Source organism: Perca fluviatilis, chromosome 16, assembly GCF_010015445.1.
Source record: "Perca fluviatilis chromosome 16, GENO_Pfluv_1.0, whole genome shotgun sequence".
In the NCBI taxonomy this organism is placed as follows: domain Eukaryota; kingdom Metazoa; phylum Chordata; class Actinopteri; order Perciformes; family Percidae; genus Perca; species Perca fluviatilis.
In genome coordinates, this window is record NC_053127.1 from 7,338,808 (window position 1) to 7,363,973 (window position 25,166).

At 42.4% G+C, this 25,166-nt stretch overlaps 1 protein-coding gene across 1 annotated transcript in view; it reads right to left on the reverse strand.

The window, feature by feature from the left end:
- The window catches only part of wwc1 (WW and C2 domain containing 1), a 67,212-nt gene that overhangs the window by 7,894 nt on the left and 34,152 nt on the right, over nucleotides 1-25,166 (reverse strand). Inside the window, exons 11-19 of the mRNA XM_039777952.1 lie at nucleotides 18,217-18,908; nucleotides 12,688-12,805; nucleotides 11,157-11,327; nucleotides 8,302-8,494; nucleotides 7,834-7,974; nucleotides 6,787-6,836; nucleotides 4,729-4,936; nucleotides 2,240-2,410; nucleotides 725-817 (exon numbers count right to left, since the gene is read on the reverse strand). Of these exons, the coding sequence (XP_039633886.1) occupies nucleotides 725-817; nucleotides 2,240-2,410; nucleotides 4,729-4,936; nucleotides 6,787-6,836; nucleotides 7,834-7,974; nucleotides 8,302-8,494; nucleotides 11,157-11,327; nucleotides 12,688-12,805; nucleotides 18,217-18,908 (1,837 nt within the window). The remainder of the gene's footprint in view (nucleotides 1-724; nucleotides 818-2,239; nucleotides 2,411-4,728; nucleotides 4,937-6,786; nucleotides 6,837-7,833; nucleotides 7,975-8,301; nucleotides 8,495-11,156; nucleotides 11,328-12,687; nucleotides 12,806-18,216; nucleotides 18,909-25,166) is intronic.

Consider the following 25,166-nt stretch of genomic DNA (forward strand, 5'->3'; position numbering starts at 1 on the left):
TCGATTATTGCCTAATAATGTTGCTTGTTGATTTTCCGGTGGCTGCTTTTTCCGTTTTTGCCTTTTGTCTGCTGTGTTCCGACTCCACTACATTCAGGAAGATAAAAAATACAATAAAAAGCAGAGATCATATACATCTGACTGTTTGAATTGGTTGATGAAAACCATGTGTAGCAATATACAATAATGTTGAGGAGGTGATGCAATCGTGATATCGAATCGATTCAAACTGTTGACAGGATAATCGAATCGTGAGACCGGTGAAGATTCCCACCCCTGGTAGCCTATATCGACCACGTTCCACTTCCGGGATGTCCCTCTTTTCGGCCAGATGTCCGTTACCTTCCTCTTCCTTTATTACTGAGGACTATGGTTACCTGCTCCTCAGATCTCTGCAGGGTAAATCCAGACAGCTAGCTAGACTATCTGTCCAATCTGAGTTTTCTTTTGCACGACTAAAACTACTTTTGAACGTATACACGCGTTCCACCAAAACAAGTTCCTTCCCGAGGCTGTTTAGCAGAGGCACCGCGGCTCCGTCTGGGTCTGGCAATGCAAGACTACACCCCTGGTAGTCTGATGTATAAACTGCTCTAAATAGTTTTTTCCTTCAGAGAGAGGGAGAGGGAGAGAGAGAGAGAGAGAGAGAGAGAGAGAGAGAGAGAGAGAGAGAGAGAGAGAGAGAGAGAGAGAGAGAGAGAGAGAGAGAGGAAGTTGGTTTTACCTTCTTCATGCGCATGCTGCGTCTCTCGGAGGCGTTCCTTACAAATGGAGACTTCTTGGAGAGGGTGGAGCTGTCGCTGTCACTGCGGTTGATCTAGAAAGACAGAGACAGCAGAGAGTGGGGAAAAAATGTCATGAACCTGTAATGGGGGAAAAAAATTACATCTAGGCATTATTCCTTATAATGCTTATGTTTTATTAGCACATTGCATTTTCTCACATTATTGAAAAGACCGTTTATCTCAGTTTCACATGTTGATTTGATTCTGCTTAACTGCTGAGACAGAGAGTCTGGAAGAGGAATGCGTATGCCCTGTGTGTGAACTGATAATCTACAAGGCCACAAGTGAACCATCCTCCTTCCCCAGATCCGCTCCTCCCTTGTCAGTTTAGATGTACGGGGAGCATGACCCTAGCTGGGGCAGTAGGGAACAAAGGATTAGATGAAGTAGGTTTTATGACATTTTCCGGTCTTTTTAGAAAGTGTCAGCACTGGAGCTATATCTTTATGTCGCCTGGGAGAAGTGTCTGACAGGATCTTTATCTTTATTGCCTGTAAAAAAGTGCAAAGTCATGTTAAGAATTGATTATGTTTAAATGTCACTCCCCTTTTCCCAATGTGCATTTAAGCTCACGGTTTGCCCTTACTCATTTGAAGAATCTATTCCACACCGAGCTGTGTGCTTTTTGTGAATGTGTGTTCCTCCTATATTTGCAAATATATCTTTAATAAAATACAAAAACCCAACTTGGTTTTAGTCTCAGACTGTCTTATTTGTTTCACTTTACTAAACTTTGAAAACTTCTCCCCTGCTGCAAAGGAAACTTCCATTACAAACCCATCTGAAGATTTTTCTATTTTTTTCTTTTCATAACCAATCAGAGGGTCCTCTCCCATTCCCTTTAAAAGCCAGGCGCGTTTGGATCTTCTGCATGTGTGTGTGCTGCTGCGCGTCTCTGTGTGTGTGTGTGTAACAAGCATAGTGTGTGCGCGCTGTGCATGAGCCTAGGCGCATTTGACTAATTTGCTGTTAAAATAACAATGAAATGCTGCGCTATTGACTTTAGACCAGGTTTTTGTTGGTCAGTGGCGCGATCACTTCCCGCTGCCTCAAGATAGCAATACGCCCAGAATGCACCTGAACACACCTCCCTGAAAGACCAGCACGCCCAAGGGCGCACAGATGGGCGCAGGTGTATTTGCTATTTAAACGACGCGGGCGCTAAACAGCATCGGTCTGAAACTAGCGAAGACACTTGCGTCAGTCTCTGCGCTGCGCCAGGTGTAAGATATAGGGCCCTTTAACTTATCATGTGTTGTACGAATTGTTTGGTTGCTTGGAATGAGTTTACCAAAGTCTTAGCTTCACAAAGTTCTGTAATATATGATTAAAAGAGTTAAGAAAAAATGTCTGAAATGACATTTTTGTAATATCACTTTTTGAGTAGGAATTTTGTCAAACATGGTTTGGTGCGTCTTTGGGCCTCAGAGGGTTACAGCGTGTTTTTCTCTTACCCTGCAGATGTACTGGCTCTGAGGTCCCGGGGAGAAGGTCTTGGAGCGGATGATGGTGTTCCCCCTCATGAAGGGGTTCTGCTGGTGGACGTCCCGGCGGCGCTCCTTGGGTCGGACCACGGAGCAGTGGTAGGACGGCAGCAAGTTGTCCATGCTCGTCTCCTTGTTCACCTGGACGAAGAGTACACAGCGGTCATAACGAGACGTTAGACACATCAGGAGAGCAGAGCATAAAAAAACAATTGTGTAAGTATAGACTGGGAGCTTTTCTAAATGAGAAATGATATTCAAACTTTTATTAGATGACAAACAAAACGTCACACACCAAAAGCGGTTTTAACATTTCCAACATTGAATTTAGACGACATCAGAGACCATTTAATGCCTCTTTAATTTAAAAGGTCCCATACGGTGAAAATGGGTTTTTATGGGATGCTGTGTCATATAGGCTCGGGGGTGTGAAGTAAAAGCTGTGAAAATGTGAAATCGCTCACTGGCGCCATTTCTCCACCCCCCACAGAACTAGACCGCCTCCCAGCTAAACGGCCCAGTTAGAATTTGATGTATTTGCTACGTAGAAACCGGGTAACCAATGGGTCGGGTTTCAAAAATCGACCTAGCCCCGCCCCCTTTACCACCGCTCGCTTCGCGCCACCGAGAAGAATCTGGAGTCATGTCGGGAGTTAAGTCAAAGAAAGAAGGTTTTTTTGACATTTTTTGACTTCTTCACCCAAGAAAAAAAAATCAGGAAAGGGGAGAGTTGAGATGACAAAAAGATGAAAAAGAAAGAAAGGAGGACATGACAGAGGGAAGAACAACTGAACGGTTTTCCTGCTCCAGTGAGTGTTAAATGTTGTCTCTGTGGCTCTTTTCTTGATGGATTTTTCTCTGTATGATTGTTGAACATCGGTAGAAAATGGCTTTTTGATTCTACAGGACTGACATGAACCAGATATTTTTACTTTTTCTTTTGGATCAAACATTTTCTCTCCGTTTCACTTCATTGCTGCTGTATCGAAATGTGTTTAATTCGGATTTCCTAGTTATCCAGTAAAAGAAGAAATGTCTAAACTTTTCTTTTGGAGGAATTGATTTTTTTTTTCTTTCAGATCAACAATCAATGGAAATACTCTTGACGCAGGTCCAGAGGGAACGAAAAGTTAGTTTTCTTTAAGAAATGGTGATGCTGGAGCAGTAAAAGGATGCACACTCTGGGAGACATTCACGGTCCTAAGGGCCTACAAACATTCCAAGACATCCAGAAACACAATGTTCTTTCTTCAATTGTAGTCTGTTTTTTTTTTTTATTGTTTTCTCATGTAGTTTCTAGTTTTATATGCATGTACATTTGTCAACATACTTTAGTAGCAGTCCATCAATGTGTTAAGTCTCGCTTTGCCAGACCTTCCTCTACCGCTGCGCTGCGGAGGAGGGTCTGGCTAGTCCCCACAGCATTCCAGGATGAGAGAAAAACGTGCTCTGGTTTATTGGCATTTCTTTAAACCAATCACAGTCGTCTTGGGCGGTGCTTAGTGCCAGACGGAGCCACGGAGCCGCTGCAAAATAGCCTCGGGAAGGCTTGTTTTGACGTGTACGTTCAAAGGTTGTTTTAGTCGTGTGACAGAAAACTCAGATTGGACAGATAGTCTAGCTAGCTGTCTGGATTTACCCTGCAGAGATCTGAGGAGCAGTTAACCATAGTCCTCACAAATCCACCAGAGGTTAGAGCGCCAACACAAAGGAGGCCCAAGGCAGCGGATATCCGGCCTAAATGAGTGAAATCCAGCGGAATTTCCGTCAGCAACGGAGCAATCCCGGAAGTGGAACGTCGAGGACACAGACTGATCAATGTGTAGTAATGTGTAGTATCTCACAGTCTGTTCGCCCTCCTGCCCTCTGGGAGGCGCTACAGGAGCATCCGGACTAAAACCACCAGGTTTAAGAACAGCCTTTTCCCTACAGCTGTCTCCCTACTGAACTCTGCTCCCGACACCGTACCGTAAATCTTTCCTCTTATACTACTGTACATATTGCATATTCGCTGTACATACCGTAAAAAAAACAATACTCACAATTTGCACCACTGTACATACTGTATAGTTATTTATTCTGTATTACCATAGTCACAGCCTGTACATCCCTGTAGTAATAGACACTCATGTAGACACACATCTATATATTTATATATCATTTCATACCTTACACTCTGTTTCTACTGTTATTTAATCACTGCTTAAAGCACTTCTGGTTAGACCCTAACTACCTTTCGTTGCTCTGTATTTGCTACATGTGCAATGACAATAAAGTTGAGTCTAATCTCATCTCACCTTATATATTTTATGTATATTATTAAATATAAAAAAATAAATAAATGGTGATGCTGCAGCAAGATTTACTCTTTCTTCAAGTCCTTGTTTTTGCCCTACGCACCTGCACCGAAGAATTGTTTGGCTGTGCGAATTGAAATCAGCGAGAATCCCAAAAGTTACCTTTTCTGTGATGGCTGCTGCTGCTGCTGCTGTCGTCGTCGGGGGTTTCACCATCTTCTCTTCCTCTTCCTCCTCCTCCTCTTCCTCCTCTGCTTCCCATTGCCTGCTGTCAGGATAAAACGCGTCCTCTTCCTCCAGAGGCCCCACCCCCTCCTCGCCATTTCCTTCTTCATCGTCGTCGTCGAACACGTCCAGAGGGTCGTCACGCCTGACAACCAACGACGGAGACGCAGTTAGAAAACCAGAGAGGAGGATCGGATCAACTAGTTTCTCATTTTCTTTATTCTTATTTTGAAATTTGATTTTGTACTCATACTTCCTCATCAACTAAGTCCTTAGTTCCCATCCTCAATGCTGTTTATTTATTATTTTTTTACCCTTGTATTGTCCTCCCGTCGACCATGACGACTTTTTGTTTTTCTGGGTCAGAATTTTTTATTTTTTTTACATTTTGGTCATCTTTTGGACACTTGTGCCACTTTTCCCAACATTATTTTATCACTTTTTTCAATGTTTTTGGTCACTTTTTTTCCACGAAATTGAAAATTGAAATTGAATAAAAATTTGACTTGTGAAGCGCGTTGTATGGAAACCATCCACGTTATGTCTTTTTGAAAAATTGGTTGAAAGAAACAAATTCCTGATATAAAAACTTTTTGAAAACGGGTCCTATTTGACTGACCGAGAACAATGTTTTTATTGATCTTTCATTGCAATTACAACTTTTAACGTTTAAACTTTATAAAATACTGAGCACCCACGAAGCTGATCGCGGTTACGTGTCAGTTAAACTTTTCATCTCCAATCCCATCTGTATTTGTGAGAAGTGGCGCTGTCCTGAGTTGAAAGATTATCATCGAGTTAATAGGCGAGTGTTTTTTTTCCTGAGGTTCAGAAATGCAAACAATTTTTGACTACTTTAGTGCACCCGTGAGCACCCACGGAGGATAATCGGCACCTATGCTGATTATGATTTTTTCTATAATCAAGCAGCCCTAGTAAGAAGACAACGGATGCTCAAAAAGATGAGTGAAGGAGGGAATAAATACACTGTAAAAACGAGAACTTGAAATTGCTCATCTTACTTTGATTTTCAATTAAACAGAACAAAAAACACATAATTGCATTATAAACTTTGTTAAAGTAGTTACTTCAACTCACTGTATTAAGTTTATTGTGATAAGTTGGTCTCACTTCAAAATGTATGGTGGCGCCACTTTGAAATTGTAGTTAGACTCAAATTGAGGCCAGGTCAATTACTCTTTTCATGCTCCACGCTAAAACAGGGTTTCCTGGGCAGTTCTGCAGGGGTTTTCAGTTGCCTACCTTTTCGGCCTGCTCTATGCCTTGAACTCCGATTTGCGTACTGCAGTCAGGTGGTTCATTGGCTGGTCAATTCCCATGATGCAAGGCAGTAAATGGTTGTGTCAAACTTTGCTGAAAAGTTTGCAGTTTGTTCGAAATACAAATGTAACTTTATGAATTCCGTTTATTAAACGTGTCTGCTTAGAATGTAATGTTTTGTTGCCTGGTAATTGTCATTGTTGTGCTGGTTTACATTTGTAACCATGAGGTAAGTGACTGTTACGTTTGATAAGAAGAGCTGGAGTTTTGCAGTGTTAGACTTTGAGCAGTAATAGGCTTCCTTCAGCCAGTATTCTGCGGTGCGTCACTTCACTAGTGGCCCTTTTATGTCAAGTGATGCAAGATCAGCAGCTTTAGATGGGCCCCTATTTTGCGCGGGGGGCTTTTTGATGAAGCTTAGTTAGTTCTCACACAAAAGTTAATTATCTGAACAAAAGATAATTAGTTGGCATGACTGTTTTTGAATTATTTAGTATGTGAAACTTAAGATTTTAAGTTTTTATATCTATGAAAGATAAATTATTTGAACAAAACATTATTACTTGGCTGAACTATTTTTACAAACGTAGGAGTTTGAGTTGGCCTCAAAACTCAAAAATCTAGTGCAGTAAGTTGCCTTGAAATTTTGAGTTTTCACAACATTTTCGTTTTTACAGTGTACAAAAGCAGAAGATGGAAAGGAGAAATACTCACCACTCGTCGTTCGCAGAAACTTCAACTCCGCCACCGCCGGAAACATGATTCTGAAACACACACACCAGGACCAAACATCTGGAAGTTTACCACACAATTCAAAATAGTGTTGATATCTGACCGTGTTATGAGCTATGAACATGTTTTACTAACAGACGAACAGGTAAACGTTTGTCTTGGTGTTACTGTGGTCGCTTTTGTCTGCCGTTTTCTTATTAACTTCTTTTTCTCAAACTCGCACTGTATGATCTTCTGCAGCAAAATCACTTCCTTCACCCCAAAACTGTGAAGGAACCTGTCCAGTCAGGTGACGTATGTATTCTATGGGGGCGGTAACTCCCTTTGGACCCATTTTCTGTTAAATACAAACTCATTTTCCACCAAACCATTTACACTCATCTTAGCTCAGAGGGAGAAGCTTTCATCAAATCAGCTTTTAACCACACAGATCAGAGCAAATGTTTGCACAAGCGGTTAACAATCAGAGAATGACACATTTTCAAATGTTACTCTGGTTTAACAAATGGGTAAACTGGCCTCACTAATAATAAGCAGCAGAAACCTTACTGTATACTTACTACTATACCGAATTACTATTTTCAAATAAATTCTGAGCTGTATTGATTTCTTTCGGTGCTTGCTTTTGACACTTTGGAGGCTCGCCACTTTCAAGGCTCACTTTCGACACTTTCGAGGCTCGCTTTCGACACCTTGGGGGCTCGCTTTGAGTCTATTCCTTTCCATTTTTTATTATAATACGTCACTTACAAATGTGTGTGCGTGTAACATGTATCTGTGCTACACTGCCACAGCTGCCGCAGTCTTGGTGTTGTTCATTCTCTGAAAATGTTCATTATTCCTGCTTGGTTTGGTGTCTGTTCTGCTCCAAAACTAACAGTTTTAGGTGCCGACAAAGAAGGAGAAGCAAAAGCGAGTGAGCAACAGCTCTGAAGGAAAACACTCATTTCCACTTCTAGAAGTCAAAGTATGCGCTCATAGGTGAACCAACAGTCCACTGGTGACGGTGCCCCCCCCACCCCTCTGTACCCTGTCGGAGCCGCCGGCTGCTCTGCTCTCCTTCTCCTTGTTGTTCATCTCGGGCATGTAGGCGCGACTCAGCAGGTTGTACCACTTGGTGCATCTCTCCTCCGAACAGCTGACATCAGCCAGGCTGATCTGGGCTCCCGCCTGGACAAAAAAAAAAAAAATTAAATAGGTAATAGGACAAATTCAGCTGTATAAAATGCAATGTTATCATCCGGGAACCCAAGGAAAATCAATCAATTCTAGATTCTAGAATTTGGTATATTGAATTTTTTTTACGTAGAATTTTTGATTCTGAATTTGTGAACATTGAAAAATAAAAGGTGAAAATAAGTTGAAGAGTAAAATTCAGAGGCAAAAAATTCAGATACATAATTTCAATGCGCAAATATTCAGTGCTAAAAATTCAATGGCTTTTTCATTTCAAAATCCGATGAAACAGATTGACTTCCGTAGGAGAGCTCTACTGACCAGACACTTCTCATGGCCCGACTTGCTGGTGTTGCAGATGTCGACCCTCAGCGTCTTCTGCCGCAATGCGCTGTGGGATATCTGCATGCTGAACACCTCGTTGACGTCCACGACGTCCTGAGGCAGAGAGCCGCGCGTTCGGAAGAGGCAGCGCGTGGCTTCCACACAGGGCAGCACCGCCGAACGCACATACCTGCAGGAGACGCAAAGCACAAGTGTTACCGTGACGCTGTTTGGACCTGGGTTATTATAGGATACGAAAATAAGCAGTGAAACGTGTTTTTAGTAAACTAAAACCTTCAAGAAAAACTAAATCTAATGCCGACCTTATACAAAACGACTTTTCAAGCGATTCCACTGTCGCAGACTAATTTCCAATATCGGAATAAAATCCTGAGTCTTGCTAGAGTTGGGGCGCTCCCGTCGCCTCAATCATTTGGTGTAAGGTGGTCATAAAACTCAGCTCCAGTCTTTTTCCCATCTTGACGTTCTGACAAAATCAAACATGTTTGATATTATCGTACGTTTTAAGTCTTGGTAGTGAAGTTAAATCATGTGAACATTGTCAACAACCAATGGGTGCTCTCCCTCCAGCACCAAACAGGAAGCAGCAAACGGCTAGAGCCAGTGGTGTTTATGGTTGCTATGGCGCCACGCTAAGCTGAACGCTACGGAGGTAAAGTGGCCGATTTTCAACCCTTCTGAAGGGAGTCATCCAAGAATGAGCCATCCAACAATGAAAAACTGAAACTAAACTAAAACTAGCAAACACACTCTGAAATTTAACTCAAACGAAAATGAAATCCAAAAGTCAAAAATAAAATAAAATAAAAAATTTAAATTAAAAACTATTATAACCTTGGTTTGGACACGTGAGGCTTTTCCGTGTAATGTTTCAACTTGTCGGCTTCTTTGTTGTTGGGTTTAAATGTGGCTTTGCAGTTACTTTTTGAATGGGTGTCGATGCCTAAATTACTTCCTGAACAAGCGTCTCTCTAGCAGATTCGAGATCGGTCTTGGTCTCGGGACCACTTTTTGAAGGTCTCGGTCTCATCTCGGAATCGACCGCATTTCTACCTCGCTCTCAGATAAAGAGGACTTTATTTCAAGACCGGGCAAGACCACAACTGCCTTTTGATTATTTCATCAAGGCATTTCTCATGATACACTTATGGCAATAAAAGAGATGAATGAAGAAGAATCTTAATTTGTTTTCTGTGGGTGTTTTTTTTAATGGGAATGTGGATCTTTTAGTTCAGTTTGAGGAGCGCCTATGGTTAGCATTTTCCACATTTTTTTCGTGGCATGCGGTGTGGGACTGTGGCACTAGTGTGGTCTTGACTCAGCCTCAACCCCTCAAAGTCTTGGTCTTGACTCAGCCTCAACCCCTCAAAGTCTTGGTCTTGACTCAGCCTCAACCCCTCAAAGCCTTGGTCTTGTCTTGATCTCAACCCCTCAAAGTCTTGTTCTTATCTCGGTCTCAACCCCTCAAAGTCTTGGTCTTGTCTCCGTCTCAACTCCTCAAAGTCTTGGTCTTGTCTTGATCTCAACCCCTCAAAGTCTTGATCTTGTCTCCGTCTCAACTCCTCAAAGTCTTGGTCTTGTCTCGGTCTCAACCCCTCAAAGTCTTGGTCTTGTCTCGGTCTCAACCCCTCAAAGTCTTGGTCTTGTCTCGGTCTCAACCCCTCAGAGTCTTGGTCCTGTCTTGATCTCAAACCCTCAAAGTCTTGGTCTTGTCTCCGTCTCAACCCCTCAAAGTCTTGGTCTTGTCTCAGTCTCAACCCCTCAAAGTCTTGGTCTTGTCTCAGTCTCAAACCCTCAAAGTCTTGGTCTTGTCTTGATCTCAACCCCTCAAAGTCTTGGTCTTGTCTCGGTCTCAACCCCTCAGAGTCTTAGTCTTGTCTCAGTCTCAAACCCTCAAAGTCTTGGTCTTGTCTCAGTCTCAACCCCTCAAAGTCTTGATCTTGTCTCCGTCTCAACTCCTCAAAGTCTTGGTCTTGTCTTGATCTCAACCCCTCAAAGTCTTGGTCTTGTCTCGGTCTCAACCCCTCAAAGTCTTGGTCTTGTCTCGGTCTCAACCCCTCAGAGTCTTGGTCTTGTCTTGATCTCAAACCCTCAAAGTCTTGGTCTTGTCTCCGTCTCAACCCCTCAAAGTCTTGGTCTTGTCTCCGTCTCAACCCCTCAAAGTCTTGGTCTTGTCTCCGTCTCAACCCCTCAAAGTCTTGGTCTTGTCTCAGTCTCAAACCCTCAAAGTCTTGGTCTTGTCTCAGTCTCAACCCCTCAAAGTCTTGGTCTTGTCTCAGTCTCAAACCCTCAAAGTCTTGGTCTTGTCTTGATCTCAACCCCTCAAAGTCTTGGTCTTGTCTCGGTCTCAACCCCTCAGAGTCTTAGTCTTGTCTCAGTCTCAAACCCTCAAAGTCTTGGTCTTGTCTCAGTCTCAACCCCTCAAAGTCTTGGTCTTGTCTTGATCTTAAACCCTCAAAGTCTTGGTCTTGTCTCCGTCTCAACCCCTCAAAGTCTTGGTCTTGTCTCAGTCTCAACCCCTCAGAGTCTTGGTCTTGTCTTGATCTCAAACCCTCAAAGTCTTGGTCTTGTCTCCGTCTCAACCCCTCAAAGTCTTGGTCTTGTCTCAGTCTCAAACCCTCAAAGTCTTGGTCTTGTCTCAGTCTCAAACCCTCAAAGTCTTGGTCTTGTCTTGATCTCAAACCCTCAAAGTCTTGGTCTTGACTCTGTGTCAACCCCCCAAAGTCTCGGTCTTGTCTCGAGACACTCGGGTCACGGTGATGACTTGGTCTCGGTTTAGGTGGTCTTGACTACAACACTGCTCTCTAGTAAACCAAAGTAAAAGGACGTACATTTTCTGGTCAGCCGGCAGACAGAGGGCGCTGCAGTTGGACAGCTGCATGACGTAGATGGTGAAGCGTTGGTCTCTGGACTCGTAGCGGAAGCCGAGCTGCACCTGAGAGCAGCCCAGCGCCAACCGCTCCTCGTAGGAGGCGAGCGGGAGGTCTGCAGGGAGGCCCGGCCTGGAGGAAAACACAACCACCCAGACACACATACCTCAGAGTAAAACATCAGGTAGGCCTGGAACAATTATTACATAACTGTCTAATTCAGGGGCGGGGCTAGAAGGGGGGCACGGGGTGGCACCGGCTGATTGTTCTTAAATAGTGGCAGACTGAGCCTTTAGAAAATGTGTATTGTATTTGTTTTAAATGAAAACAAGTGAAACTAATAATGAATGTGAGGTTTTATTTAGCAGAATTACATCGTGTTGTTCTATGCTATCCAATATTTCCTATATTTGTAAACAGATTTTCTATGCTGTATTGTGATTATTGGTCATCCCTGTGCCACCCCACTTAAAAAAAAATCCTGGAATCGCCCCTGGTCTAAAAAAAAAAAAAAAAAATAATAATAATAATAATAATTGTGGTTTATTTGTTTAACTGCAATTATTGCTAACATTAGCTAAGATCTTATGGCGTATGACTGGTAATTGTAGCATATTTAGATATGCCAAATTGTAATTATATAAGTGACATTTGGTCAGACTTATATTTTAATTATTACTTCAATTGTTAGTTGTTAGACCCATTAAACATTCATAGCAGCAAAAATGGCAGGAGGGGGGGCCTACAGTTAGAAAAAATATTTTATGATAATAAAGAGCTGTTGTTTACTTCATAGGCCATATATTTACATTTATTTATTTAGTTACTACATTATCTGGGTCACATAACAGTCATACATAACCAAAAGATGTATTCTGGGATTCATTCAAAACTTTAATTTGTTTGAAAAAGTTATACATTAATAATTTTTTAATTTGAGACAATTATGTTGTTAATCGCAATTATTTCTGAGACAATTAACTGTACAGCAAAATGTGGAATTGTTACAGCTCTAATATTATGTGAGACTGACGGGACATTTTCATGCTCTGTATTAGCGATTTAAAAACACAATAAAAAGGTATGGTATATTCAAGTTTCTACTTGGAAATAACATGAAAATGTGTCGAAAAATTATTACAATTTCCCAAAAAGAAAGGAAATATCTATGGTCAAGTTTAGGGGAAAACATTTCTTAAGTGCAATAATAGACAGGATTTTTTGTATCATGTAAATCTTTGTGTATGTATGTGCGACTTACTACTTTCTCTGAACAACTACAACTTCATACAAATTGTTCATTTGTCACATACACGAGTAATATTTTGAGTGAAATGCTCCTGAGATTGTTATCAAAGACTACAAAAGAATACAAAGGATACAAATGCTAAACAAGTAAATTTGATGTCCCGAGTGCAAATAGGCAATCTACACGGCCATCCTGGGCGTTCATCTTACAAAATGTATTTTGTGGATAAAAAGGTCTTGGTACCTGCGCTCTGAAGGCTCGTACACACCGCTATCGCCAGCCACCGACTCGTCAGACACCGCTGAGGTCACGCCCATCTTCTTTGGCCCCGCCCCCGTCCCGCGCAACTGGGGTGCCGAGTCTAAAGACAACCGGAGGAGAAAAACAAGGTGAAGATCCAGCTAGGTTTACAAAAGGACTTTTATCATGGATTTTTCTTTGATAGGACTTTTAAGGATAAGTCTGGCGACATTCTATATACCGGACATTGTTGTCAGGTTGCTAATGACATCACTTTACTGTGATGCAGCCTTTAAAACCAGGAAAGATAAAACTTTAAGACGATATCTAAGCCAACTGATGTTCAAAATATCACATGGCAGCAGCGAGAAGCATTGCCACGTTTCATCAAAAACTCAAACAGAACATAATCTTGTTAATATAAATTAATGCTTAAAATATGCTTAAAATACATGTGCTAGGGAGACTCTCTCTCTCTCTGATAAAAAGAGACAGGATGAGTGGGGAAAGCTGTGGTAATTGTAGCCTGTCTGTGTGTGTGTGTGTGTGTGTGTCTGTGTGTCTGTGTGTCTGTGTGTGTGTGTGTGTGTGTGTGTGTGTCTCTCTCTCTCTGTGCCTGATCACGTGTCTCACTGTGAGAAGTCAAGACAGCCAAAATCACCGTGAACCTGGCTGTTTTATGTTGAAATGTGTTTTATTCGTAAAGTATCCAGCTGCACGTTCAAAAGTAGTTTTAGTCATGAAACGGAAAACTCAGATTGGACAGATAGTCTAGCTAGCTGTCTGGATTTACCCTGCAGAGATCTGAGGAGCAGTTAACCATAGTGCTCACAAATCCACCAGAGTTTAAAATTACAACACAAAGGAAGAGGAAGGTGAAGGACATCCAACCGAAATGAGAGAGCTGAAGAAGTGGTTTGAGAAGTTTCTAGAGATGTTTTGAGGCCCCCCCCCCAACATGAAAATGTATATTTATGCTATATGTGTAATTGTTGTCTAACTCTGTGTGTATTTTTCCTTTTCTTGGAGCGGAGCTGCTCGGGAACACAAGATGAGTTTCAGCTCGAACTGGCAATTAAGTTGTATCACGTCGTCTCGTACATTACCACTGCTGAACTTAAAATCCGAGACTGTTCTGAAACACGTCCGGCTCTTACAGCGGCATTGCGGCATCTCATGAAAATGTAATTACCGAGAATGCTCTTGGTTGGGCTGGAAAGATTGATTTGTGACGAGATCGTGACTGAAATCAAAAAGACAAGGAGAACAAACTGGCTTTCATCTTTTGCAAATGTTTGGTCATTAAAAGGTTAAATACTTCCATCGCGGCAAATTCCTCGGCCTCCCCTTCACTTCAAAGCTCTGCTCTCTTTGGCTGCCGGCTTTCAATATAATAACTGAAGATCCTTTTTCAGGGAATCATCTGATGGCCAACGACCTTGTAAGAAATATGTTGAACTAAAGAAATGAAGGACACGTCGTTGATAAAGACTAATCTGTTCCCAGCCTTACTGGACTGCAGGTAGGGCTGGGAATGACCAGAGACCCCACAATACGATATTATCACGATACTTATGTCACGACACCATATGATTCTCTTGCGATTTTAAACATATTCTGATATTCTGCGATCTACTGTAATTTATTACCTTTTTTTTTTCCAACTTATGTCCCCAAAGGTGTGTGTTTTATCCCAAAAAAATGAGATACATTTAAGTTTGTTCATCTCACTTTAATTTTCTATCTAGTGGACTGAAAAAGACTTTTAGGGCTGGGATAAAATAATAATAAAAAAAAATAGTTTGAGTGATCTGATATTGATTAATAAAATCCCGAAAATGATCTTTTAATATACATTTTCACCATGCACGTATAACCCACCACACACTTTTTGGGGGTCAGTTCTTAATGTAAACATGAACCTGGTGTATTATAAAAAAAAATATTTCAGGTTTGCTCTTTGCTTGTTTTAACAATTTACAGAGTTCTCTGAGAATGTCTTTTATATCCAAGTAAAATTGGTAGTGTAACTGAAATTTCTCTAACCGAATATATATCTGATCGGAAACGCAATCGAATCGGGACCTTGTGAATCGGAATCAAATCGATTGAGGAAATCATTGGTGACATCCAGCCCTACTGACTTTATTATGCTAGTATAGGGCTGGGGAATATGTCGCTATTATATCGACATCGACATATGAGGCTAGATATCGTCTTGAATTTTGGAAATCGTCATATCCTGATAGTGTTGTCTTGCCCTGGTTTTAAAGGCTGCATTACAGTAACTTTTCTGAACTTACCAGACTGTTCTAGCTGTTCTATTATTTTCCTTCAACCACATATTCATTGTATCCACATGTTGGTGATTATTTATCAAAACTCTCATTGTGTTAATATTTTGTGAAAGCACCAATAGTCAACCCTATAGTATGGCCGCAATATCAACACTGTATTTGGTCAAAAATGTCGTGATATTTGACTTTCTCCATATCGCCCAGCTCTTTTCTAGTACCAAAAAGTTAAATTCTCATGTGCAATTCATATGGAGATATGGAGAAAATCAAATATCACGATATTGTTGACCAAATACCTTGATCAATACCGCAACGATATTGTAGTGTTGACTATTGGCGCTTTCACAAAATATTTACACAGTGAGATTTTTGATAAATAATTATCAGTAATGTGGATGTAATGACTAAGTGGGTAAAGGCAAATAATAGAACAGTTACAACAGTCTGGTAAGTTCAGAAAAAGACATCACTTTACTGTAATGCAGCCTTTAAAACCAGGAAAAGACAACACTTATGTCATATCACGATATGAGGATATCCAAAATCTAAGACAATATCTAGTCTCATATCACGATATCGATATAATATTGATATATTGCCCAGCGCTACTTGGCACCTGTGTTTCGATAAAGTATTGCCAGTATCCCCCCCTAACTGTATATTAGAGCTGGGTCACATGTTCAGCCCTGGCAGCAGCAATGGAGAGTGAACAGGAAACCAGAAACCGCGTCCACCTTTCACCCGAGGCTGCAACACGAACCCGGAGTCACGTTCACCTGCAGCGAGCTCTCAGCCCGGTTCACACTGTAACTGACCCTTTACTACAGTCCAGCTTTAATTCATTTCACTGGCGAGAGCGGCAGCGGCAGGGGCACGCAGCTCATGGAGGCAATTATTTAATGTTCTTAGCATGGGCGTACATTTCATCCAACAGTTGGGGATGGGACGACAATAAACATGAACTTTCTCAAGAGCAATTATAGAAAGGGACACAAACAGTAGAGGATGTGTAGTTGTAGAACTCCACTAAGTAGGCTGGCAAATGGATTTTATTCACTTCAAACATCAGATAAAGTGACTCTTTTCTCTAATTCAGATGATGCCGAGCTGAGAACTGAACCCCCTAACTCTCCAACAAGCTATTAAGCAAGCTACCAAACGAGCTAGGTAACGTTATAATCACTAACATCATCATTTTTTTGCCATGACTACTATATAATTAATTAAAAACCATCTATATTAGAGAAAAGAATCACTTCCTCCAATGTTTAAAGTGAATAAAACAGCCTAGTCTACTTACTGGAGTTCCACAACTAACGTTACTGAAGTGAGACGATGTCCTCCAATGTCTCGTTTCGTCCACAACTCAAAGACATTCAGTTTCCTGTCACAGAGGAGTGAAGAAACTAGAACACATTCACATTTAACAAGCTGCAATCAGAGAACTTTTTTCATGAAAAAAAATGACTCAAACCCATTCATTGATTATCATATAAGTTGGCGAGTGCTTCAATGGTTGACAACTAATCGGTGAATCGATTCCTCTTCGCAGCTCTAACTAGCTAGCCTGTATATTGACCGTGATGTAGTTCACTCAATTTTCAAACTGTACCACGGACAGGTGGATAAAAATGTCAAAAGAAATAGGCGAGTTCAAACAGCACACGCGGGTGACCTAGCGGCTGTAATCTAACACCCTCCTAACCTTCACCCCCCCCCCCCCTCCCCCCTCAGGCTTCATCGCTCCCGCCAGCAGTCAGGTTTCACACACAGTATTACATATCTCAGCGCACACACCAGAGTGGAGAGGAGGATTCCTGGTATCCCGCTTTCCAATAAAGTTGGAGTGTTTTCAATGACGTCTAGTCTAGTGAAACGGAGATAAAGGCGTTACATCACCAGCATGTCTGCCGTCTTCTTCGTAGCCTCCTGTCTCTGTCTTATTGGTGCTCGTCAGGGCTGCACAATATATCTAGGCCTACATATATATATTTTTTTAATGGTCATCGCGATATCAACTGGCACAATAAACACATTTCAAAAAGCTACAAGGTTTGTCCTGCATAGAGGTTTTAGCCAGCCCCCAAGGAAAATCCAAAATGATAAGAATTGAGAATAAAAACAGCGATTCAAATCCTCTCTGAATGTGTTTAAGAGCAATTGACCAAACAAGCGTTGAACAAGCAGAACATAAACTTGATTATGAGCGCTAATCTCAGTTTTATCGCCAGAGTCAGAAAACATATGCAGCCCACCGATTATCTACATCACATCACTCAAACTCAAGGCCCGCGGGCCAAATCCGGCCCCTCGCAAATTTTGATCCGGCCCGCATGTCGATTCAGGTTTACGATAGATTTTGGCCCGCGTAGTTGTGCGCCAAACAAAAAAAAGACTGGAAACGGTTTTCAAACTGAAATTAAACCACACTTAAAAGCAGATTTTGGCAGATTTACCGACTTCGAGACTCAGAAATTCACATTCAGGGTATTTAACAGATTGTTGTGAGTCGGCTGTGTAGTAGCCTGAATTTAAAAATGTAATTAAAAATGCATTTTTTTTGTAGCTTGATTTGCTGAATTCTACGATGGCTAAGGAACTTTTTCCTGACTTTCTTAGGGCTTAATGTGGACCAAACTGTAAATAAAATAAAATAAATAAAAGCATGTCAATAAACACAATAAACATTTTTCTAATTTACCAGTGTTGCACTTAGTGAAGTTGAGTTGGACACCCCTGATCTACATTAACTGTATGTATTTACACAATATTTCCTTATTTCATCATTATCTCTGCAGGGTAAATCCAGACAGCTAGCTAGACTATCTGTCCAATCGGAGTTTTCTGTTGCACGACTAAAACTACTTTTAAACGTACACATGTTCCACCAAAACAAGTTCCTTCCCGAGGCTATTTTGCAGAGGCACCGTTGCTCCGTGCGGCGCTTAGCACCGCCCAATACGACGTAGTGATTGGTTTAGAGAAATTCCAATAAACCAGAGCACGTTTTTCTCCCATCCCGGAAATGCTGTGTGGACTAGCCAGACCTTCCTCCACAGCGCTGTGGAGGAAGGTCTGGCAATGAAAGGCTAGGAAAAGCTTTACTGGTCCACACCGAGCCCAGACCTCAACCGCATCTTTTGCTGCATCTTTTCATCGTCACCTTTGGGATGAGTGCGTGAATATTTTCGGAGAAGAAGAGAGAATAAAGGAACCGAGTCTTTCCGTTTTTTACCTTTGACCTCCTCGCCCAGCGTGGTGTTGTGGTTCTGCTTCTCCCCCGGCCCCGCCGGACTCCGCTGTTCCTCCTGCCGCTGCTCCTCCTGCCGCTGCTCCTGACAGTCCAGGCTGAGCTCGAGCTCCGCTAGCCGGCTGTGGAGCTCCAGATCCAGGCCCAGCCCGCCGGGGCCCGTCTGGCCCGCGAACGTCTCCCCCGACAGGAAACTAGAGTCTGTGACCAGCGGCGAGCACGGCGGAGACAGCGAGGAAAGAGACGAGCGCGGAGACAGCGAGCTCATGGAGCGAGGGGTTTCTGGCGGCCGGAGCGCCGGAACCCTGGAGGACCCCGACTCGGCTCCGACGCCGACGCCCTCCCCCGCGCCTCCTCCGGCGGAGCACCCGACCACGCCCGCTTTGCCCGCCGCGGGCCTCCCGGCGTCCCTGCCTCCGGAGGCCGTCACTACTTCGTGTTCGTGTATGGTGGTGATGGAGCTGGAGGGGCGGTAGCCTCCCTGGCCGCCCTCCAGGAGGCTGTCCAGCTTGTTCTGGAAGTCCGGGTCGGCCAGCTCGGGCTGCTCCAGGTAGAGGTCGGTGAAGCTGAGGGAGGAGGTGGAGCCCAGGCTGGAGGTGGTGGCCAGCGAGCCGCGGCTGGACGTTAGGGAGCCTCGACTGCTGCCGGACGAACAGGACAGAGTGCTGGCCGACAGGCTGGAAGAGAGAGAGAGAGAGAGAGAGAGAGAATTTGTTTAGGGTCTGCATTTATATCATAATTATCCTGTTTACTTGTATTATTATATCAGATGTATTTACTCCTTGTTGTTGTTTATATGTATGTTTGTTCTGATGCTTTGGCAACACAGATGTATTTTTTGTCATGCCAATAAAGCAACATGAAATTGAGAGAGAGAGAGAGAGAGAGAGAGAGAGAGAGAGAGAGAGAGAGAGAGAGAGAGAGAGAGAGAGAGAGAGAGTTATGATCTAAGACGACACATCAGCAGTTTAAGAAGAAAAGCCTGGAGTACTCAGAAGTTCAAAGTGCTCTTTTGAAAGGAAAGACAAAACTTCAAAAGAGAAAAAACTAGGGAGTGACCAATACTGGTTTTTCAAGGCCGATACCGATAACCGATTATTAGTAGTTAATGAAACCAACAACTGATATTTGGAACCGATATGCATTTTCTGTGAAAATGAAAATCTTGAAGTCAAAATTAAGATTTTGGATTTGTTACAAACTCCAACACAAAACTTTGTTTAAAGGCTTTAAGCAATTATTAAATAAATTAGAAACATTCAACATAACAGAGAGTCAGATCGCGTTGTGGGCCAACACGGTCACGTTATTTTTAATCTCTTGATTCGTGTACACCAGGGGTGTCAAACTCAACTTCACTAAGGGCCACACTTGGAAATAAGAATCACATCAGGGGCCAGACACGTAGAGTTTGACATGCTTTTATTTAATCTAAGTCAAACATATTTGACTGTATTATTGCATGTCTCATATAGCTATTCTCAAAAAAAAAGTTCCTTAGCATCATAGAGTTTCGCAAATCAAGCAAAATAATGATACCTTTTTTTTTTTACAGCAACCGGTTTCACAGCCTAAATATGAAAACTCTCTGCTTCTGTGGGAATTCCTGAAACTCAAAGTCAGCAAATCTGCCAAATTCTGCTTTGAGTATCGCATAATTACAGTTTGAAAAGAGTTTCTCGTCTTTTTGGTTTCTGCGCACAACTAGGCGGGCCAAAATCTATTGTGAACCTAAATTGATATGCGGGCCGGATCAAAACTTGTGAGGGGCTGGATTTGGCCCGCAGGCCTTGAGTTTGACGCATGTGGTGTACACGGACACGATTGTCTCCTTAATTTCGTGTTGCTGAGAACGTAATGTATTCGTGTTGGTCAGCATCTATAAGGAGGTTGGGTTTCGGAAAAGAAGAAAGGGGGAAAGGACACGCCACACGCCGGGACAGGAGAACGGGGAAAGGACACGCCTCTCTGGGGTGAAAGTCCTGCGTTGTTTGACCCGTCCACCACCCCGACCAACCCCCCTACGCGGATTTTCGGCATTTCATACGCTTCCCATTTAAATACATTACTTTAAAAATCGTCCTCACCAACACGAAAAAAAAAATAATAGAAAAACGAGAAAAACGTGTCCTTGTACACAAATCCATAGATTAAATAACGTGACCATTTCACGAACTGCCGTGAGACCGGGTTGCGTGGGCGGGACATTAAGTCAGACTCAGCGGTGAGAGAAACCGGAGCAGAGGGACAGACACAGAGCTGGAGCCACGCCAAAGTAGACCACTTTTTTATAATTAACTTTATTGGTTATCAGTCAAATAAAACACGATACAGATAATCTGCAAACTGCCAGAAAAACGGCCTGATAATCAGCCAGGGCCGATCATCGGTCTATTCCTATAAAAAAAAGGTCCAGGGCACTCTTCTTCTGTATCTTGTGCTGATCCGCGGGGGTTGCTGCCCAGTTCTATTTTTTTAATGTAAGATTTCCATATTAAACAGCTTTTTAAATTTTTTTACAAGAAGAGTGCCTTGGTCTTGGGACCTTTTTTCTCTTTTGACATCAGCAGTTTAATTAAATACGTCTCTATCTGTTCCTAAAGTGCTATTCCATGCAGTCAGACGGCGGCACGGAAAACAGCTGTGACTTGGAGTGCAGAATAATTTCTGTTTCTGAGAAGCAGACGATGATAAATTAATGTGGCTTGTTAATTCATTTCAGATGTTCCAACATGGACTCACGACAGTTAAAAATTGAACCACTTTTCAGAAACAATCCCAACTAAACTAAACACTTTAAAAGTCTCATACGATTTCTGCACAGTCCACCAAGTGAAATTTAAGACCTTTTAGTATCTTTCTACATGATATAGAATGCAATTTAAAGCCTGATTGACAGCTTCCTAGCTAATGTAGCTAACAGCAGTGACAGTGTGTGCTACAGGTATGATGGTGCTGATGGAAATTCATTTAAATGTTGTTGTTTTTTTGGCCAGTAGGCCACATTCATTTAAAATTAAACATTGCAGTTGGTGCTAAGTGGAGCATCTGTCATAGTGGGATTGGTTATGTCGCTGTCAGTCCCCTGCTCCATATCCTATCCACCAATCACAGCGTCTCTCGGATGAAAACGCCTCTTTAGTGACCCCACCCACCCTCCGTGTCAGTTAAACTTCTCATCTCCAATTCTATCTATATTTGTGAGAAGTGGCGCTGTCCTGAGTTGAAAGATAGCCTACCTTACGGCTTTATTATTGAGTTATTCATAATAATATAATAGGCATGTGTGTGTACGTGTCGGCCGCTGTCCATTTCCTAAGGTTCTGAAATGCCAAATATTTTTGACTACTGTAACTTATTTAATTTTTTTTTTTTAAAGGGCATGCGCCCGTGAGCACCCACGGAGAAAAACATAAATCGGCACCTATACAGCACCGTAAAGAAACGCCCTTTACAACGGCAAGTGTGCTAAAAACAATACTGCACAAACAAGTTATATATAACCAACTACCTTTCTGTCATATTTGCTGAAACTGACCCTATGTTCCAGTAGAACTACATGAAGCAGGTCATAAAAATAAAAAAAATCCGGCTCCTCTGGCTCCACCTACAGCCTGGAGTGTGATTTGCAAAAATCCATCGCTCCCTGTTCATATGCACCAATCAGGGCCAGGGTGGGGTCTAAATGTGTGTCAATCACTGCTCATGCACACGCATTCATTCTCCCTTGTGAGGGGAGGGGCTTAGGAGACCGTTTTGGGCTTTAGTAGAAAGGGGGGGGAAGGACTGAGAAGTTGTCGATGTTAAAATTTTTGGCTAAGTCCTGGATCTTCGCCATCCTACCTACAGCACCTTTGAGGTACGGTACTTATCAAATTCTGCTTCATTTTGCTTTGGATGCAAGCATCAGCTTAACATGAAAAAAAACAATTTTTTATTAATTTTATAGCTTTTATAAACAGCATATGTATTATTTCACAGTGAGCTGACTGGAATCAAATGGTGAGAGATAAACAGAGAAATAGAAGAGGTTTGGGAGAAAAAAAGCAGCAGTCTTAGGCAAGAAGAGGAAAGAAAAATGAAGAGGAACAACATGAAGAAAGCTTCATGTTGTGTGGAGCTGGAAGCAGCGCTGCAGGCAGACTTCTGTCTCCCATACAGACTCGGTTTCCTACTTTCCTTTCGTCTGATAGTTTGCCCTCCTTTCCCTCCTCCCTAACTGACTGCTCACTCTTCTCTTTTTCATTCTTTTAGAAAACTAATTTTTCTCAAAATAATGTCTGCAACGTCTCAGTGTGCAGCCGAAAATCACCATGTGAACCCTGTAAAAACTCATCACAGCCATTTTAAAACAATGCTTCTGTCATTTTAACTTTCCTTTTTTTCATTAGTATGGTTTATGTATTCTGTAAAGCACATTGAATAGGCTTTATGTATGAAATGTGCTGTATAAATAAACTTGCCCGACAAACTTTTAAGCAAGTAATTGCACAAGATCTTTTGGTTATTCGTTTTTCGAATCTCCCAGCTCTGCAGGCGAGATGTCCATCGCCATTTAAAACCCTTAACACCAAATTGAGAACCTAAAATAGGCCTTGAATATTGGACTTGAGGGACTACTTTCAGGAGGAAAGTAAGAGTCATTTTCTTTCTCCCATCTGTCTGTCCTCTACTCTCCTCTCATTTCCTCCCTGCAGCTCTGTATGAGCAGCTCTCTAATTAAAGCGGGGGGCTCGTTAGCGCAGACAGAGAAGAGTTCCTGTCCCCGGGGGAGACTTTTGATGTCTATCGGAGCGCTAGGACGGACCGGATCACAAACGAGCCGCGAAGAGAACAGAAACCGAGAGAGTGAGAGAAACTAGCCTGAGGAGGAGACTGGGGATGCACTGAATCCAGATATTTGGGGTTCGGCCGAATACCGAATCCACTGGTTAAGATTCTGCTGAATCAGATGACCGAACACCGAATCCTCCTCCCATCCTCAGTCCATTAAACACGTTAATGAAGTAAACAACGTCCACAGCATTTCGGCTGCTGTCTGGAGATTCCTTCATGCACAACTCGTATTCTTTCCGATGTTTCGTACCAAATGTTGTAACAGCGGCCATGTTGTGTGTTGTTTAGGGTCCTCGCTAGGGGTGTGCATTGGCACTGCCCTCACGATTCGATTACGATTCACCAGGTAACGATTCGATTCAATTCGATTCTACGATGCATTGCGATGCATCAAAATTCTACTGCACACAACAAGTCACATTTTTCATCAGTCATGAGGCAATCAGTCAGATATCCTGTTAAGATTCGGCTGAAATTTCATGCTTTTTGGTCTAAATGACATACCCAAATTAAAAGTGGTACAGCTCCCACATACATTGACACTCTGGGGTGTGCCTGACATCATTGGAAAGGAAACACTCTCAATTTTTTGTTACAAGTGTCAGGGTGATTCTAGGTCTTACTGACACAGAGTTACAGAGGCTAGAATGGAGATTTTTTTATTTCCGTCCAAGTCATACATCTGTAAAATGATCAAAATAAAATACTGTAAACACATCTGGTGATATACAGATACACCCAGGCCATAGCAACATGTCTCAGGTTATTATAGAAAAAATCCAGATGCCAAAAGACTCAAAAATTGATTTTTCTGTCTGTCCGTTTTGCTGTCATCGGCTTGTCTGCTTTCATTGGCCATATCAGAGGCAAACCTGAACGGATTGGCTCATATGAGAGGTCTATCAAAAGCTTAGAAGCGAGGGAATTCTATGACGCCCAGTTTGAGCATGTAGCAAGCTGGGCAGAGAAGCTAGCGGCGATAACAAGTGCGGAAATGGAAAATTGTTTCGCGTTTTTCCCCTTGTGATTTGGCCAGAAACTTCAACATTGTGAGGCGAACAGATCGTTTTGGAATATAAAGCTTGGATATTACATTTCCTTGTACTCTTGGGGATTTATGAAAATCAAGTTTTGGGCAACATACCGCTTTGTTGCTGAAAGGACAATGAAAACAGGTATGGATGCACTCTCGACAGCTGCGCAGATTATGGCTGAATTGTTTTATTTTGTTACTTTGTAACAGTTGTGTAACTGCTATAAATCATCTTATGCTTTGTATGTGGGCTTAAATTAATCATTAGAGGCTAAGCTTTCAATTGGTGTGTATATTTGGGAGATTTAATGCTTTAAAGTTATAAAAACGCTAATGAGTGGACGTTTTATCGAGGTTACAGCAACGCAGTGTCCCTTCAACGGGACAGTGATCCTTGAGAGGATATTGAACAACAGATTTTATTGGCTGCTATGTGTGTATTATCACTCTCCTGTATCTTTGATACAGAAGTAATTGAAACTTTACAACTTTATTGTCCACTCAAGGCCAGAAAATAAACAGTGACATAATCGATTATGGCACTTTGCCGCATCGATGCTGAATCATGCATGCCCCGCATTGCAATGCATCGCCGAATCGATTATTGTTGACACCACTAGTCCTCGCCACCACGAGACAAATCGGCATTGCAAATTGAACATGTAGCTGGACTCGAATGGCCTTCTTTTGACTGAAAGTACTGCCAAACAACAACACTTTTTCTGCTCACCAGTTCCATTTTCACTTTCTCACAGCCTACTGCATTGAACGCTCCACCTACGTAAACACCTTCCCGTAATCGACGGCGGCGTCATTAAGTTGACCAGCGAGGCGCGCGCAGTGCGAGCGTAGGGTTCGGTGGAAAAAAATTCTAAGGTTTGGCAGAAACCCAACCCCATCAAAAGGCCCAAAATTCGGCCGAATCCAAAGCCGAATCCTGGATTCGGTGCATCCCTGGAGGAGACAGAGAGGACGGGCACCGTCAACCTTTCACATTATGGACGCTAACTGTTTGAACCCCTCCCCTCCGGCAGGAGGCTGCGGTCCATCGGGACCAACACCTCAC